Source organism: Rhinoraja longicauda, chromosome 16 (genome assembly GCF_053455715.1).
Source record: "Rhinoraja longicauda isolate Sanriku21f chromosome 16, sRhiLon1.1, whole genome shotgun sequence".
NCBI classification, from domain to species: domain Eukaryota; kingdom Metazoa; phylum Chordata; class Chondrichthyes; order Rajiformes; family Arhynchobatidae; genus Rhinoraja; species Rhinoraja longicauda.
Genome location: NC_135968.1, coordinates 3,901,209 through 3,918,286, shown reverse-complemented (window position 1 = coordinate 3,918,286; position 17,078 = coordinate 3,901,209). Strand labels below are relative to the sequence as shown.

Below are 17,078 nucleotides of genomic sequence, written 5' to 3'. Positions count from 1 at the left end.
CCGCTGTGAACGAAACTCTTTGCCCCCGCGTCCGAAGGCGGATGGTGACCCGATGGCGGCGGATCGAGTGACCTCGACTGAGTTAGACGTGTTGCTTGGTTTGAACATCCTCCCGTGGCCAATACACTGCAAAACAGGAGAAGTAAGAGGGATAGGAAGCACAGGAGGCCGAGGGAGAATCTCCTACTAGATTTGCAATAATAACACTTTAGGTTTACCTTTTTCATGGGTACCGAGGTACAATGAAAAGCTTTGCTTTGCATGGTATCCAAACAGATGATCCAGAAGGATTCTTGATCATAGAAGCATAGAAACGTAGAAAATAGGTGCAGGAGTAGGCCATTTGGCCTTTCGAGCCAGCACCACCATTCAATATGATCATGGCTGATCATCCAAAATCAGTACCCGGTTCTTGCTTTCCCCCCCCATATCCCTTGATTCCTTTAGCCCTAAGATCGGACTTTGTGTGTAGGAAGGAACTGCTGATGCTGGTTTAAAACGAAGATAGACACAAAATGTTGGAGAGACCCATTCCTTCTCTCCAGAGATGCTGTCTATCCTGCTGAGTTAGTGCTGCATTTTGTGTCTATCTTAATTGGACGTTGCTGGCTTTACCGTGCACTAAATGTTATTCCCTTATCATGTATCTATACATTGTAAATGGTTCGATTGTAATCATGTATTGTCTTTCTGCTGACTGGTTAGTACGCAACAAAAGCTTTTCACAGTACCTCGGTACACGTGACAATAAACGAAACTGAGATCTGATGTGAAACAGAGTCTCACCCCGGGCACTCCCTCTTCTCCCCTCTCCCATTAGGCGAGGTGCAGAAGTCTGAAAACGCATAGCTCCAGATTCGGGGACAGTTTCTCCCCAGCTGTTATCAGGCAACTGAACCATCCTATCACCAACTAGAAAGCGGCCCTGGGCAACTTGGTGACCCTCGGACTATCTTTAACGGGACTTTACCTTGCATGAAACATTATTCCTTGTATTTGTACACCGTGGACCGCTGGATTGCAATCATGTGTGGTCTTTCTGCTGACTGGATAGCATGCAACATAAAGCTGTTTAATGTACCTTCGTACACGTGACAATAAACTAAACTAAAACTGTGCATAAATGCAATCAAGTCCAACTCCAGTACAGTGGGTCGTAGGGAGATCAAAGGAGAATTACAGAGTGTAGAATATGGTTCTCAGCAAATATATGTTGCAGTTGTATAAGACGTTGGTGAAACCGCATTTAAAATATCGTGTTCAGTTCTGGGCACCATGTTATAGGAGAGATATTGTCAAGCTTGAAAGGTTCAGAAAAGATTTACGATGATGTTGCCAGGACTAGAGGGTGTGAGGTTTAGACTGGGTCTCTATTCCATGGAACGTAGGAGGATGAGGGGAGATCTTATAGAGGTATAAAAAATCATGAGAGAAACAGATCGGGTAGATGCATAGAGTCTCTTGCCCAGAGTAGGGGAATCGAGGACTGGAAGACAGGTTCAAGGTGAAGGGGATTTTTTAAAAATAAGAATCCAATGGGTAACTTTTTTTTTACACAGAGGGTGGTGAGTGTATGGAACAAGCTGCCAGATGAGGTAGTTGAAGCTGGAACTATCCCAGGTTTGGAGGGTTATGAACCAAGCGCAGGCAAGTGGGACTATGGTAGCTGGGACATTGTTGGCCGGTGTGGGCGAGTTGGGCCGAAGGGCCTATTGCCACACTGTATCACCCTATGACATTATGACTCTATATTTAGATATTTGTATCTACAAAACAATACAAATGTATTGTAGCTGATTGTATAGCTACAATCAATATGCAAAGTTATATCTCCACAATGATGAATAAGTTTTGGGACATCAAGATTGTGAAAGTCATTTTATAAACATCAGACTTTCACATTTTCTAAAACTGAGCAGCACGAAGTCTGTGTTCGCAACCTCATCAACTTGCCCCGGCACCGTCCGAGAGCTGCAAACATTTTTCCACGGAGGATTTACGAGTATGTTGCCAGGACTCGAGGGCCCGTCCGTGCGTGGAGTTTGTCGTTCTCCATGAGACGGTTTCCTCGTTCCCTGAAGAATGAGGGCATCGCCCTGATGCCATGATATGGAACATCTCTTCTATCATAGATGAGGGCTTCACACATGGCTCCTCCGTACCCCGCAGCTCCGCTCTTGCCCCCCTCCCCACAGTCGCGACAGGGACAATAGTCAATCAAGAGTCCCCCCTGTCCTCACATTTGACCCCAAGGATGTTTTGTTGAAAGACAGGTGTGAACACGACCGAGTATGACGCCGCTGAATATAGACAGAATGTATGAAGAGTTTATGCACAGTTTTTGTTTCGTATAGGGCGACACCCTTGTAAAGCTTCTCTGCATCCCTTCCAGCTTGACAACATCAAACAACATTTTTGTATCTGAAGAAGGGTCTCGAGCCGAAACGTCACCCATTCCTGCTCTCCAGAGATGCTGCCTATCCCGCTGAGTTCCTCAAGCATTTTGTGTCTATCTTCTGATCCCTTCCTTGTTTCACGCCGTCCCTTCCCCCTGCCCTTGCTCGTCTACCCAATATTTTCCTTGTCTCATCTAAACCTGGCTTCTCCCAGTGAGCGTCGCTGAGAAACCTTGCCGCCTGCCAACTTTCGGGCTTGTCACCCGATTCATCCCGCCGTTTCCACAGCGACTGGTCTTCTAAATCGCAGCGTAAGCTATATCTATGACCACCGAACATGTTAAATTCACTACGCCCCCTAACCACTCCCCCTTTCCCACCCCAACGCTCGCCCCCCGACTGATTTCTAGGTTTTGTGGCGATTCAGCCTGAAATCCGAGGCGACGCAACGTTTGTTGCTTTATTCAGATCCGCTGCAGTCCACGCGTCTAAACCGCGATGAACAGAACCCGGCGGTGGGTTGCACTACCTGTGGATCCGGGGTGGAAGTTGCAATCTCTGCAGGACGATCCGGGGATTCAGTGCTCCTGACAACTTTGGATCAGTCGGTGCCTCTCGTATGAGCCACCTGCCATCCATTCGCCGACTGATGCGTTGTTTCTTTTTAGCCATCTCTCCTTTTCTCTCCCCTCTTTCTCCCCCCTCTCTGTGTCCCTTTCTCCCTCACCCTCGCTCGTTTTTACTTTCTCTCTCTCTCTCTCTCTCTCTCTCTCTTTCTTTCCCCCAAAATAAACTTTATTCAATCTCTTGCAATTGCCTCTCGGGGACTATTTATTTACACGCCTACACATCTCCGGGACTGGGATTAGTCCAATCAGTAACTTCCATTCTCCAATTATAGGGGAAACTTTGACCCACGCTCCGCCCAGCCAGGCCAGGAAAACCCCGTGACCCTGTGTCCCCCTCCCCCCCATTACCCTCTCCCTCCGCCCTCGCCCCGTCACCCGGGTCCCAGGGATTCTCGCGTGCCTTGTTGGAACCGTGACAGAGATAGAGCTGTATCTGGAGTGCTATGGATCATGGGTAAGATTGCCGCCATTGTTTGTTGGAGATACAGCGCGGAAACCCGTCCTTCGGTCCATCGAGTCCGCACCGACCAGCGATCCCTACACATTAACACTATCCTACACACACTAGGGACAATTTCCACCGATACCAAGTCAATTAACCCACAAACCTGCACGTCTTTGGAGTGTGGGAGGAAACCGAAGATCTCGGAGAAAACCCACGGGTAGAACGTACAAACTCCGGACGGACAAGCATCGTAGTCTCCGGCGCCCATTGATTCCAGCGCTCTCTCGCCGGTAACCAACTGCACTGGGAAACGCAGGTGGGTGAAGGTGGGGGGGGGGGGGGGGGGGGGAGGGGGAATTGAGAATCGGTTGATTACTGAAATCCAGTCCAGAGAGTTTTATTGTCATTTGTCCCGAATTTAAACGGATGGCAGAAGATAAATTAGAGTATGGGCAGGGTGGTATGGGTCTCCTCAATCTAAGGACTGCCGATCCGGTGTGCAAATAGGCAACTTTGAACATCTGGCGATACCGTCAGAAAGTGGGTTGACGACATAAGGTATTTGCAATGCTGACTTACAAAAAATCCCATAAACTGTTGCAGTAACTCAGTGGGTCAGACAGCATCTCTGGAGGACATGAATACAGGGCGTTTGGGGTCCGGACCTTGGTCAACATCCTTCACGCCAGAGAAAACAGTGAAACCTTCTCATCAATTTAATCGTGCAAGATAGTTTGTTGCTCCAGATTTCAGATCTTTCGTCTCTTGCGTCTGTATTAAAACTGGTCCTCGCTATCAGAAGTACTAAAAAAAACAATCTGGTGGATCGTCCCACCATGTTATATGTAAAATAGGGGGAGGGGGAAATCTCAGTCAGATCCAATTATTGATTTTTTTTAAAACAATTCAAGCATTTTGGTGTGTGTGTCGTCGTCGTCGTCGCCCCCCCCCCCCCCTCATAGAATTATTTGATTCATTTCATCGAGCTTGTGGAATTTGTCTTTTGTTGAAAAGGGAAACCTGTTGTGTAGATTGACTTGTCACTCTGAACAAAAGCAACTTCCTCGTTTTTAAAAGTTTTCCTTACGTTGGGATGAGTAAAAGAAAAATTGATGAAGTGTTTGTAATGGAACTGAAAGAAAGGACAGTAAGTAAATTTAACTTTTGATCACAGGGGCTCTCTGATCCGGCGTGTAGCTGTGAACAGGAAGTGGTGGCAGGGTGTATCGCTGGCGATCTTCGGTCTCAGGCAGGTCTCAGTCGATTCCTCAGGCTCAGTTCAGGAGGATTCAGTGGCTGTGGGCAGGTCTCGGGGTTTGTGTGTGTCCAAGCCACTGTATCAGATGCTGCCACCCAGAGCAAGATCTCACACCTTTTGTCTTTTCATCTCTGACTTTGTCCAATCTTCTGCCAATCCTGCAAATCCTGCATAAAAATCCTGCACCTATCACTTGGTATAGAAACAATGAAGTGTAGAGAGGCAGTTTAGACTTTAGAAATACAGCGTGGTAGCAGGCCCTCCGGCCCATCAAATCCGCGCCGACCAGCGCCATTACACTAGCACCATTTTGTACACTCTATAGAAGCCAATTTACCTGCAAACCCGCACGTCTTTGGGATGTGGGAGGAAACCGCAGCACCCGGAGAAAACCCACACGTCCATAGGGAGAACGTACAAACTCCATACAGAATCGAGCCCTGGTCTCTGGCACTGTAAGGGACCAACTGTCCCGCTGCGCCACTGTGCCGCCGACAAAATACTGGAGCAATCCAGCGGATCAGGCAGCATCTCTGGAGAAAATTGACAGGTGACGTTTCAACATTGGATCAAATATTGCTAATTTTCAGAATAGGTCATCTATGACTAAACAGAAATTAACAATTGAATATAAAGCACATTCACAAAACAGGCTGGTCATCTGCTTCATACCTATAGCACTTGACTTTAGTGCAGTCCTTCTGAATATGCCAAAATCTCCACAAGAATAACATTTCTGCTCATCAGCATGATCAGGGGCCTGTCTTCAATTGTAGATGCCGTTTTACTGAAAAAAACACACAAAGTGCTGGAGTAACTCGGAGGGGTCAGGCAGCATCTCTGGAGACGTTTGATGAGCCGCTGAGATACTCCAGCATTTTGTCTTTTTCCCACCTATCACTTGCCAGGCTGTGTGTGTCGCCCTCCCCCAATTACAACCAGTCTGAAGAAGGATTCCGACCCTAAATGTCGCGTGTCCATGTGTTACATAAAATGCTGTCTGACCCGCTGAGTTACTCCAACATTTTGTGGGGGTATTTTGTTGTGGTAAATATGCAGTTAATTGTGTCTGTGAAATGATGCGCCGTGAGCACCAGTGTCGACCTGAGGGATTGTGGGTGAAACAGATCAGTGAGCATAGTCCAAAGGGAGCAGGCCTGGTGAGAAGCAAAACCTGCCCAGGATCGTAAGTTGGACTGGAACCTACACAAATGAGTGTAACATAGAGGGAGACGACGGAAGCGATGAAGCATCAGCTGCAGCTACAGGGTCTGTCTGTCTCCCTCTCTCCTTCCCTCCCTCCCTCTCTCTCTCCCTCCCTCCCTTCCTCCCTCCTTTTCTCTGTCTGTCTCTGTCTCCCTCCCTCCCAATAAACGAAGGGAGACTTGCATTTATATATTGCCACCCACAATCTCAGGACACTCCGCGGTGCTTTGCAGCCATTGAAAGTGTTTTGAAGTAAGGTCGCTGGGGGAGATTTGCGAACCGCAGCAGGCGAGTTGTGCACAGCAACTTGTGACGGAGAGAAGGGTACGAGTCAGCTGACAACCGGTGGTTGTCAATGACGGGTGGACACCAGAACTGTGCACAATTGTCCCATAGTGAGCTAAGCAGGCATGGACATATCTGTTCACAAAATGCTGGAGTAACTCAGCAGGTCAGGCAGCATCTCGGGAGAGAAGGAATGGGTGACGTTTCGGGTCGAGACCCTTCTTCAGTCTGAAACGTCACTCATTCCTTCTCTCCCGAGATGCTGCCTGACCTGCTGAGTTACTCCAGCATTTTGTGAATAAATACCTTCGATTTGTACCAGCATCTGCGGTTATCTTCTTATATGGACATATCTGTTCTCGTTTTTCTGTTATGTTCTTAGAACAGTACAGCATAGGAACTGGCCCTTCGGCCCACAAAGTTTGTGCCGAACATGAAGCCAAGTAAAAATAATTACCCCTGCCTGCAGGTGATCCATTTCCCTCCTCATCCATGTGCATATCTAAATGCCCTCTTAAACGCCACCGTCATATCTGCCTCCACCAGCGCCCCCGGCCGCGAGTTCAAGGCCCCGGCTCCCTCGGTGCGAAAAACAACGTAAACAAATGGATGAGAATTGAATGAGTGGACAATGACAACGTCGTTTTGATGTATTCGAGACCGGATTTACAATAGGATGATGGGATAGTTGTCTTGGCTGAGTAACAGGAACGGTTCCCTGGTGATGTGGGTGGCTCATATCATTTGCACTACTCGGTGGTATGTCAAAATGTCCTCCCGATTGCTGTCGCCTCTCTGTTCAATGCCAGTTCTTGCAAACCCCCCCCCCCCCCCCTCTCCCCGTTTGCATTGTCGGGGAGCGGGGGGTTGAGAGTGGGTAAGGTCAGCTACTGGCTTCCCCACCCAAGGCCATCCCCGGCTGCACTAGGTTGAGACTGACTAGCTTGAGGTTTGGAGTGGACTTGGTGAACAATGGAACTGGCATCTGGGACGAACTTTTTTTTTAAAAGTGCTGGAAGATCTCAGCGGGTCAGGCAGCATCTGTGAAGGGAATGGAGTGATGACATTTCGATTCGAAACCCTTCTTCACATTCATTGACAGACCGTGAGTTTCGGGCGCCATTTAATCCGCTAGCGGCAGCGGCTTGTGCGGACACACTTTGTGTTGCGTCAAAGATGGTGGCCAAGAGAGATTGGATGATCAAGTCTGGAGATAAGAGGTGAGGTTTTGCAGCAGCAGTTACACCGAGCCGCTGGTAGTCAGTCCGCTGATGCGGCAGAGGCGAAATAAAGGCCGGAGATTAAAAAGCAGCGCTGTACCAGACTGAACATTGAGGCTCCGCGCGGTCTGGATGCGCTTCACACAGTCGCCCGGCAGCGGTTTAGTTTAGTTTAATTTATTGTTGTCACGTGCATCGGGATACAGTGAAAGCTTTTGTTTGCGTGCTAACCAGTCAAAGAAAAGACTATACATGAATACGATCAGGCCGTGCACAGATAAAGGACAAAGGGTACAGTATTGATTGCAAGATATAACCTTGAAGTCCGATAAAGATAGTCCAAAGGTCTCCAATGAGGTAGATGTGAAGTCAGCACCGCACGTTAGCTGAAGAGAGGACCGTTCAGTTCCCTGTTAACAGCTGGGAAGAAACTGTTCCAAAATATGAAGGTATGTATCAAACTTCTGTGCCCGTGTAGGAAGGAACTGCAGATCCTGGTTTAAACCGAAGATAGACACAAAATGCTGGGGTAACTCAGCGGGACGGGCAACATCTATGGAGAGAAGGAATGGATGGCGTTTCGGGTCGAGGCCCTTCTTCAGTCTCGACCCGAATCGTCACCCATTCCTTCTCTCTAGAGATGCTGCCTGTCCCGCTGAGTCACTCCATCATTTTGTGTCAAACTTCTGTACCTCTTGTCCGATGGGAGAGGAGAGAAGAGGAAGTGGCCGGGCAAGGCCACCAGCAATATCAAGGACAAGTCCATCAGCATAATCAAGGACCAGACTTTTCGGGTCGGGACCAATCTTCAGTCCGGTCTGAAGACGCTGAAGAAATGTCCCGAACCGAAAGGTCACCTATTCATGTTCTCCCGAGATGCTTCATGACCCGCTAAGTTACCCAGCACATCCTGTCCTTTTGTATAAATCAGCATATGCAGTTCTTAGTTTCTATGATCGGTCTCTGGAGCTTTCCGTGCACAAGCTGACGGCCGCGTTTCTTCATCGTAGCCGGAATGACTTGGACGATTAGGGGCGGCGCTGTGGTAAAGTTGCTCCCTTGAAGTGCCAGAGGCCCGGGTTCGATCCTTACTACCGGTGCTTTCTGTATGGAGTTTGTCCGTTCTCTATGTGACCGCATGGATTTTCTTCGGGCGCACCGGTTTCCTCCCGCATTCCAAGGTTTGTCGGTTAGTTGGCTTCTGCAAATTGTCCCTCGTGAGTAGGATAGAACGAGTGTATGGGTGACACAGTGGCGCGGCGGTCGAGCAGTATTACAGTATTACTGTATTACTGTATTACAGCGCCAGTATTACTGTATTACAGCGCCAGAGATATCCGGGTTCGATCCTGACTACGGGTGCGGTCTGTGTGGAGCTTGCAAGTTCTCCCTGTGACCATGTGCGTTGTCTCCGGGTACTCCCCCCCACCCCACACGCCAGGTAGAAATTTGCAGGTTAATTGGCTTCGGTATTATTGTAAATTGTGCCTAGTGTGTTTAGGATAGTTTTGGTGTATTGGGTGATCGCTGGTCGACGCGGACTCGGTGGGCCGAATGGCCTGTTTTGGCGCTGTATCTGTAAAGTCTAAAGTGTAAAATAAAAGGGTGGTTGCAAACTAAACTAATCTGAGGTCGAGAACGAAATTGGAGAGCGATAAGAAGGAACTGCAGATAGTGGTTTATGCCAAAGATAGTCGCAAAATGCTGCATGAACTCAGCCGGACAGGTAGCATCTCTGGAGAGAAAAAAAACATTATCCATTTTCTCCAGAGGCGCTGGCTGAGTTACTCCAGTATATTTTGTGTCTATCTTTGACTCTCGGGAGCGTTTGGCTGTCAGTGAAACTCCAGATGGACGCAAACTCAGTACTGAAGTATTGCAACTCAGCAGGACAAGCAGCATCTTTGGAGAGAAGGAATGGGTGACATTTCGGGTCCGAAAATCTCCAGAGATTGTGCCTGACCCGCTGAGTTACTCCAGCATTTGGTGGGTGTCTATCTTCGATTTAAAACCAGCGTCTGCAGTTCCTTCCTGCACAGTGTAACTGCGGCGAGGAGGGGTTTGAGGAAGCGCACCTCCTGCACAGTGTAACTGCGGCGAGGAGGGGTTTGAGGAAGCGCACCTCCTGCACAGTGTATCTGCGGCGAGGAGGGGTTTGAGGAAGCGCACCTCCTGCACTGTGTAACTGCGGCGAGGAGGGGTTTGAGGAAGCGCACCTCCTGCACAGTGTAACTGCGGCGAGGAGGGGTTTGAGGAAGCGCACCTCCTGCACAGTGTAACTGCGGCGAGGAGGGGTTTGAGGAAGCGCACCTCCTGCACAGTGTAACTGCGGCGGGGAGGGGTTTGAGGAAGCGCACCTCCTGCACATTGTAACTGCGGTGAGGAGGGGTTTGAGGAAGCGCACCCCTCTTGCACCGAGCAGGTCCACGGCGCAGGCGCGCTGGCGGCGCGGTCACGTGACCGCGACGGGTGAAGCTTCCGGGATCCGGGCGGTAGGTGGAAGCGTCGCGGCGCCGCGCCGGTTCAACCCTCCCCGAGGTCCGGGCTGGGCCGGAGCCGCAGGTCGCGGCTGGGTTGGTTGATGGGTGGGATGCGAAGGGAAAGCATTCGTGCGGTTCGCAGAATCATTGCTGGCGGCCGCACTCAACAATCCCGGCCTGTGCCGCCGCCAACACCACCCCACCACCACCACCCCCCGCCCGCCCTCACCCACCCACCCACTCCACACCCGGCCCCGGGGCTCTAATCTCGGCCGCCGGAGACTTTCAGCGGGTCAGTCAGTCGGCATCCGTGGAAAGATCGAACAGAGTTGATCACAGCTAGATCTGCCGTTTTTCACTCCACTTTCCACGCCGACCTCTCTGTCCTTGGCCTCCTCCATTACCAGATTGAGGCCAGCACAGGCAAACTTGTATCCCTTCCTCTCTCTCTCTCTCTGGCTTTATATTTCACTCGTCTTCTCTCCTTGACTGACGCCCTTTTGTCTCCTTTTCGCCTCTAGTTTCAAGACACTAGGAACTGCAGATGCTGTCATTTTGAGCAAGAGTGACACGGTGTTGGAGAAACTCAGCAGGTCAGTATCTGTGGGTGGTGGGTGGGTGGGTGGTGGGTGGGTGGGGGGGTGGTGGGTAGGGGGAGAGAGAAGGGGGGAAAAGTTGGAAAAGAGACAACGCCTGGCAGGTGCGGGGAATACAGGTGAAGGAGGGTATTGATTGGCAGATGAGTTGAGGAAGTAAGAAAGGCTAGAGGTGAAAAGGATACAAGAGGTTTATCAAATTATGAATGGAGTGAAATAAAGTCAGAAGGAGGGATAGAAATGGAAGGGGGAGAGGATAGATGGGGAGATAAAAGGGAAACCAGGGAGAGAAAATGTTAGTTTTTATTCACAAAGGACATGGTGGGGGAGGGAATAGATGGGACAAAGAAAATGTTTGATTGGCTTCTCTTTGTAAATCCTGCTTTAGTTCAGTTTATTATTGTCACGTGTACTGTGGTACAGTGAAAAGTTTTTGTTTGTGTGCTATCAGTCAAAGAGAAGACTATACATGAATAAATAAAAGATTATCCATGTATAGGGAGTTTTCTGTTAACAGATGAATGAAGGCCAAATGCCAAACAAAACAGTTAAAGCTTTGAAAAATGGCATGTGTTTATCAGCTGTAACGTGCCCTTTGATCTCTCTCTCTCTCTCTCTCTCTCTCTCTCTCTCTCTCTCTCTCTCTCTCTCTCTCTCTCTCTGAGCTCACTTATCTCAAACAGATAACTTTGTAAACAAAGGGTGAGGCCCATGTTGCTAAGGTGATCTTAATCAGAGTCATTCCCATTGTTCTGTTTTTAAAAAAGTACTTCTACATACCCAAAATATGAAATAAAAACAGGAAATGCCAGATAATTCATCGGAGTAAATGTTTCGGGTCAGATACCCTTCCCCTTTGATCTGCTTGGTTGAAAAAAAATTTGGAGGAGAAACAAGGAACCGCAAAATGCTGGAGTAACTCGGCGGGTCCTGCAGCATCTCTGGGCCGCATGGATAGGTGACGTTTTGGGGCGAGACCCTTCTTCAGACTGATGGGGGGGGGAGGAAAGTTGGAAAGGGAGAGGTAGGACAAACCGTGGGAGGTAATAGGTTGACATAGGGGAGGAGGGGTTGATAGGCAGATGGTTGGAACAAAAGTTGGAGATAAGAACAGAGGTTGTGAGACAGATTTGTAGAGTTGTGGATTGTGAAGCCCAAGGGAGTAAAGAAGCTGGAAGGGGGAAATAGTTGGGAGTCCAGGTGTGGCACAGGGGAGGGGAGAGGAATGGGAGGAAGGGGACGGTGTTAGTTAGAGGTTACCAAAAATTGGGGAGATTTTAATGCTCACCCAACTTCTTGGGCAACTGTAACATTGTGTCCCAACCTCTATATTCAGTTTCCTGACGGTTAAAGGCCAGTGTGCCAAAAGCCTTCACCACCTTATCCACTTTGGATTCCACTTCCAGAGAACCATGCAATTGTACTCCTATGAACTACGAGATTTCTCTGCTCCAGAACGCACTGCAGGGTCTTAACATTCACTGGAAAGTCTTGAATTGATTCAATTTCCAAAACTGCGACATCATACTTAACTGAGTTAAACTGCATTCCCCATTCCTTTTCCCACTTGCCCAGCTGATTGAGATCCCGTTGTAATTCTTGACGGCTATGATGCCATCTATTTTTGTCATAGAACATGCAAAAAGGCCATTCGACCCAACTCGTCCATGCCAACCAAGGTGCCCCAACAAAGCAAGTCCCATTTTCCTGCATTTGGCACATATCCCTCTAAACGTTTCCTAGCTGTGTACCTATCCAAATGTCTTTCAAATGCTGGTATGGTACCTGCCTCCTCTGGTAGCTCATTCCATAATACCCACTACTCTCTGAGTGGAAAAAGCTGTTCATCAGGTTTGTATTAATCTATCTCTTACTGTAAACCATTGTCCTCTGGTTCTTCATTTCCCTACTCTGGGTAAAAGACCCTGTGCATTCCTCTTATCTATTCCCCTCATAATTTTATACACCTATAAGAGTATCACTTAGCTTCCTGCGTTCCAAAGAAATAAAGTCCTAGATTGCGAAACCTCTCCCTATCGTTCAAGTTGTGTCCTATTTTCGTGTAATCTGCAAATTTACCAAACATGCCTTGTACATTCTCATCCAAAATTCCAGTCTGTTTTATTTCTGAGAAGAACTTGGAAACCAGTGTGACCAGCAGGGCAGTGGGATTCCCACCCTTGAATGAGAGAGTTCAGGAGCAGTGACGGTGGAAAGAGCCAGTTACACTGTGAGGGCGGGGGGGGGGGGTAATTAAAACATAGGCTCTGTCAGGTTTTGATGATACAGAAATATTTTCAAGTCCCTGAAGTAGTGAGCAGATGTTTTGTTGATACAAATGGCATGACCCTCAGGAGCATTTATGTCAGGAGGGATCTTGGGATGTATGTCCATAACTCCCAGAAAGTGACAACACAAGGAAATTGGACGGTAAAGTAGGTGTTTGCCATATACTCTTTCTTCGGTTAGAATGTTGGGTATCAAAGTTGGGAAGTCATATTGCAGCTATGTAAAACTTGGATCACATTTGGGGTATTGTACGTGGGTTCTGGTTGCCACCCTACAGGAAAGGTATGGAGGCTTTGGAGAGGGTGCAGAGAAGGTTCGCCAGGGTGTTGTCTGGACTAGAGTATTGGGTATGCAGAGTCATAAAGTGACACAGCTTGGAAACAGGCCCTTCGGCCCAACTTGCTCACAACGGCCAACATGTCCCAGCTACATTAGTCCCACCTGCCTACATTTGGTCCATACCCCCCCCCCCCCCCCCCCCAAACCTGTCCTATCTATGTACTTTTCTTATACTATCTATGTACTTGTCTATTTCTTAAACATTTGGATAATCCCAGCCTCAACTACCTCCTCTGGCACCTTGTTCCATACACCCACCATCCTTTGTGTGAAGCCCACCGCCCATTATGTGAAGGTTGGACAAACTTGGATTGTTTTCCCTGGAATGTCCGACGCTGATAGAAGCATGGAAAATTATGAGAGGCAGTCTTGAGATTTTTTCTTGGGATGGAAATGTCAAATATTTTGGGTCAGAGGGGAAAGGTTGAAAGGAAATTTTGAGGAATATTTATACGCAGAGAGATGTGGATGCCTGGAACGTGCTTCCACAAGATATGGTTACAGTAGACACAATTGCATTGTTTAGGAGGCATTTAGGCGGGCACATACACAGGCTGGGAATGCAGGAATATAGACAACAGCAGATGGGATAGGTTTAAATTGGCATCATGATTGGCACGGGCATTGTGGACTGGTGGGCCTGTTCCTGTGCTGTACTGTTCTACATATCAATGTAGGTTGTCAATTTTTGGGGGTTATTTATTCTTGGAGGAGAAACAGTGCATCATCCAAGCTGGAATCTTGTGCACCTCTTCATGACTGGAATAAATTTGACATCCCCCCTTCCTCCTCCCCCACTTTTGTTAAAACAGCATTGATCCAGGGCCGGAGAACACACCAGCACATCATCACTGGAGATAGGACGTTGAGCTGCTCTGAGTGTGGGAGGAGTTCACTCAGTCATCCCACCTGATGATGCAGTGGGGAGAGGACGTTGAACTGTTGTGAATGTGGAAAACGTTTGCTCGACCATCCCACTGGTGAGTCGCCAGTGAGTTCATACTGCGGCCAGACCTTTCTTCTGCTCTTGAGAACTGAAAGAGATTCATTCAGTCATTCAGCGTAAAGACACGGCAGCAAATTCATACTGATGAGAGGCCTTTCTCCTGGGTGTGGTCAGAGATTCACCCACTCGTCCAACTTGAGGACACACCAGTGAATTTGCACGAGAGAGAGAGAGAGAGAGAGAGAGAGAGAGAGAGAGAGAGAGAGAGAGAGAGGCCTGTCGCCCACTTTGAGTGTGGAAAAGGAATTATTGATTCACTAGCTCTCTCCTCAAACCAGTGGGTTTACACTGGGGAGAGGCCTGCCATCTGCTCTGAATGTGGGAAGAGGCTCAATTGGCTGAGAGACAGCCCCAAATTCACACTGGGGAAGAGCCGATCTCCGGCTCTGACTGTGGGAAGGAATTAACTCAGTCATCGGAGTTGATCGAACACCTACAAGACCGTGAGAAGGGATGCCCTCCCCCGTCGGAGTTGTTGAACCATCAGCAAGACAGTGAGCAGGAATGCACTCAGTCATCGGAGTTATTCGAGGACCAGCTAGAGTGTGAGCAGGAATTCACTCAATCATCGGAGTTGTTCGAAGATCAGCTTGACAGTGAGCAGGAATGCACTCAGTCATCGGAGTTGTTCGAAGACCAGCTCGAGTGTGAGCAGGATTTCACTCGGTCATCGGTGTTGTTCGAAGCCCAGCTAGACTGTGAGCAGCAATGCACTCCGTCATCAGAGTTGCTGAACCACCAGCAAATTCATACCGAGGAGAGGCCCTTCATTTGCTCTGACTGTGGGAAGACATTCACTCGGCCTTCCAACCTGCGGACACACCAACGGATTCACACTGGTGAGAGGCCGTATAGGTGCACGGAATGTGGGAAGGGATTCACTCGATCGTCTGAGCTGCTGGTACACCAACAGATTCACACTGGGGAGAGGCCGTTCACCTGCTCTGAGTGCGGGAAGGGATTCTTTCGGTCATCTGGGCTGTTGATGCACCAGCGTATTCACACTGGGGAGAGGCCGTTCAGTTGCTCCGAGTGTGGAAAGGGCTTCATTCGGTCGTCCGAGCTGCTGGTGCACCAGCGAATTCACACTGGCGAGAAGCCATTCACCTGCGCTGAGTGTGGGAAGGGCTTTGTTCAGTCATCCCAGTTACTAAAACACCAGCGGGTTCATGCTGGGGAGAGGCCTTTCATCTGCTCCGAGTGTGGAAAAGGATTCGCTCATTCGTCCCATCTGACCTTGCACCAGCAGGTTCACACTGGGCAGAGGCTGTTCAGCTGCTCTGTGTGTGCGGAGGGATTTGCTCGGTCGTCTGAGTTGATGATACACCAGCAAATTCACACTGCTGAGAGGCCGTTCATCTGCTCCGAGTGCGGGAAGAGCTTTGTTCAATCATCCCAGTTACTGAAACACCAGTGCGCTCACGGTGAGGAGAAGGCTTTCACCTGCTCTGTGTGTGGGAAAGGATTCAGCTATTTGTCCAACCTAACCTTGCACCAGCAAACCCACACTGGGGAGAGGCCGTTCACCTGCTCTGAGTGCGGGAAGAGATTTACTCAATCATCCAGCCTGGTGAGGCACCAGCGAGTTCACGTTGGGGAGAAGCCATTCTCCTGCGCCGAGTGCGGGAAGAGGTTCATTCAGTCGTCCAGCCTGGTGAGGCACCAGCAAATTCACACGGGCGAGAGGCCATTCTCCTGCTGTGAGTGTGGGAAGAGGTTCACTCAGTCATCGAGTGTGGTGAGGCACCAGCAAATTCACACGGGTGAGAGGCCGTTCACCTGCTTTGAATGTGGGAAGAAGTTCACTCGGTCGTCCAACCTGGTAAGACACCACCAAATTCACACTGGGACGAATCCGACCTCCTGTAAAGTATGTGGGAAGAGGTTTGTGCACTTATCCAGCCTGATGATACATCAGCAACTTCATATTAGAGACGCGCCCGATCACCTGTTTTGAATGGGAGGAGACGGGTCCCTTGGTTGTCGAGCCTGGTGAGACACCAGCAAATTCACACTGAGGAGAAAAAATGTGTGCTGACTATTTGAATCATTACTGCTGTTGAAACCAAACGCACGTTCTTAATATTACAGGTATTGGATTTAGTCGATATTTCTACTGCTGGGTACACCCAGGATTGAACCTTAGTTATCAGGCACTGTGATTTTCATTTTTGCTGATGTTAGGAATGCCTATAACTGGGCTAGAATTTAATTTTCTGGATCTGTGTTAAAATAAATTGTTTCTGCTTTCAATACATTGTCTAAGGGCCTTTATGTCTGCATTATGCACAATGAACAGTGGAAAGAGAGGCCATTCAGCCCATTTGGACCCTTCTATTGTTTTGCTCTGCACCAGCCTCCCATCTCACCTGGTTAAGTAATTGAGAGACGCAGTATGGGAACAGGCCCTTCGGCTCACTTAAGTCAGCACCGATCATGAAACACCCATTTACTCTAATCCTAAATTAATCCAATTTTTATTCTCCCCACGTTCCATTGGCCCTAGCATCTGCCGGATTCTACTATTCACTGACAATTTCACTGGCTAATTAACCTAACAGCACATACGCCTTTGGGATGTGGGAAGAAACAAGAGCACCCAGAGGGAACCCACGTTGTCACGGACAGAACATGCAAACTCCACGCTGAGAGCGTACGAGGAGCGGATTGAACCTAATGAATCCTGGACAGTGAAGGTAGCTCTAGCATTTTGCTGTTCATTTGGCTTCCCATTATTCACGGTCCTGGTTTCATCCCTCCCCTCCCTGTGTTGACATGTTTCTCATAGTTGCACTCTGTGTGTGAAAAGCTTTCCCCAAATTCGCTGCAGGACTTTTGGCAGACCGATGGAGAGGATGACAACTTCCTCAGTTCTTGTCCCAGACATTGGAGCGCCACAGTGGCACAATAACTGGAGATGCTGCCTCTC

General features: G+C 48.8%; 1 protein-coding gene and 1 long non-coding RNA gene across 5 annotated transcripts; one reads left to right on the top strand and one right to left on the bottom strand.

Annotated features, from left to right (window-relative positions):
* Positions 1 to 5,489, bottom strand: LOC144601160 (uncharacterized). The gene is made up of 3 exons (XR_013548255.1): positions 5,401 to 5,489; positions 5,066 to 5,261; positions 1 to 126 (listed from the first exon to the last, which is right to left on the bottom strand). It is a non-coding gene; the product is annotated as an uncharacterized LOC144601160 (long non-coding RNA).
* Positions 5,490 to 7,411: 1,922 nt separating this feature from the next.
* On the top strand, positions 7,412 to 16,811 carry LOC144601097 (uncharacterized). Of its 4 annotated transcripts, none has more exons than XM_078413035.1 (3): positions 7,412 to 7,439; positions 10,441 to 10,512; positions 13,956 to 16,370. In XM_078413035.1, the coding sequence occupies exon 3, from the start codon at positions 14,466 to 14,468 to the stop codon at positions 16,104 to 16,106; it is 1,641 nt and encodes a 546-aa protein (XP_078269161.1). In that variant the 5' UTR covers positions 7,412 to 7,439; positions 10,441 to 10,512; positions 13,956 to 14,465; the 3' UTR covers positions 16,107 to 16,370. The 4 variants fall into 4 exon arrangements, 3 of the variants coding, with proteins under 3 accessions (XP_078269161.1, XP_078269158.1, XP_078269159.1); XM_078413032.1 differs by lacking the exon at positions 7,412 to 7,439 and adding an exon at positions 9,936 to 10,012; XM_078413033.1 differs by lacking the exon at positions 7,412 to 7,439 and adding an exon at positions 9,950 to 10,001.
* Positions 16,812 to 17,078: the final 267 nt, after the last annotated feature.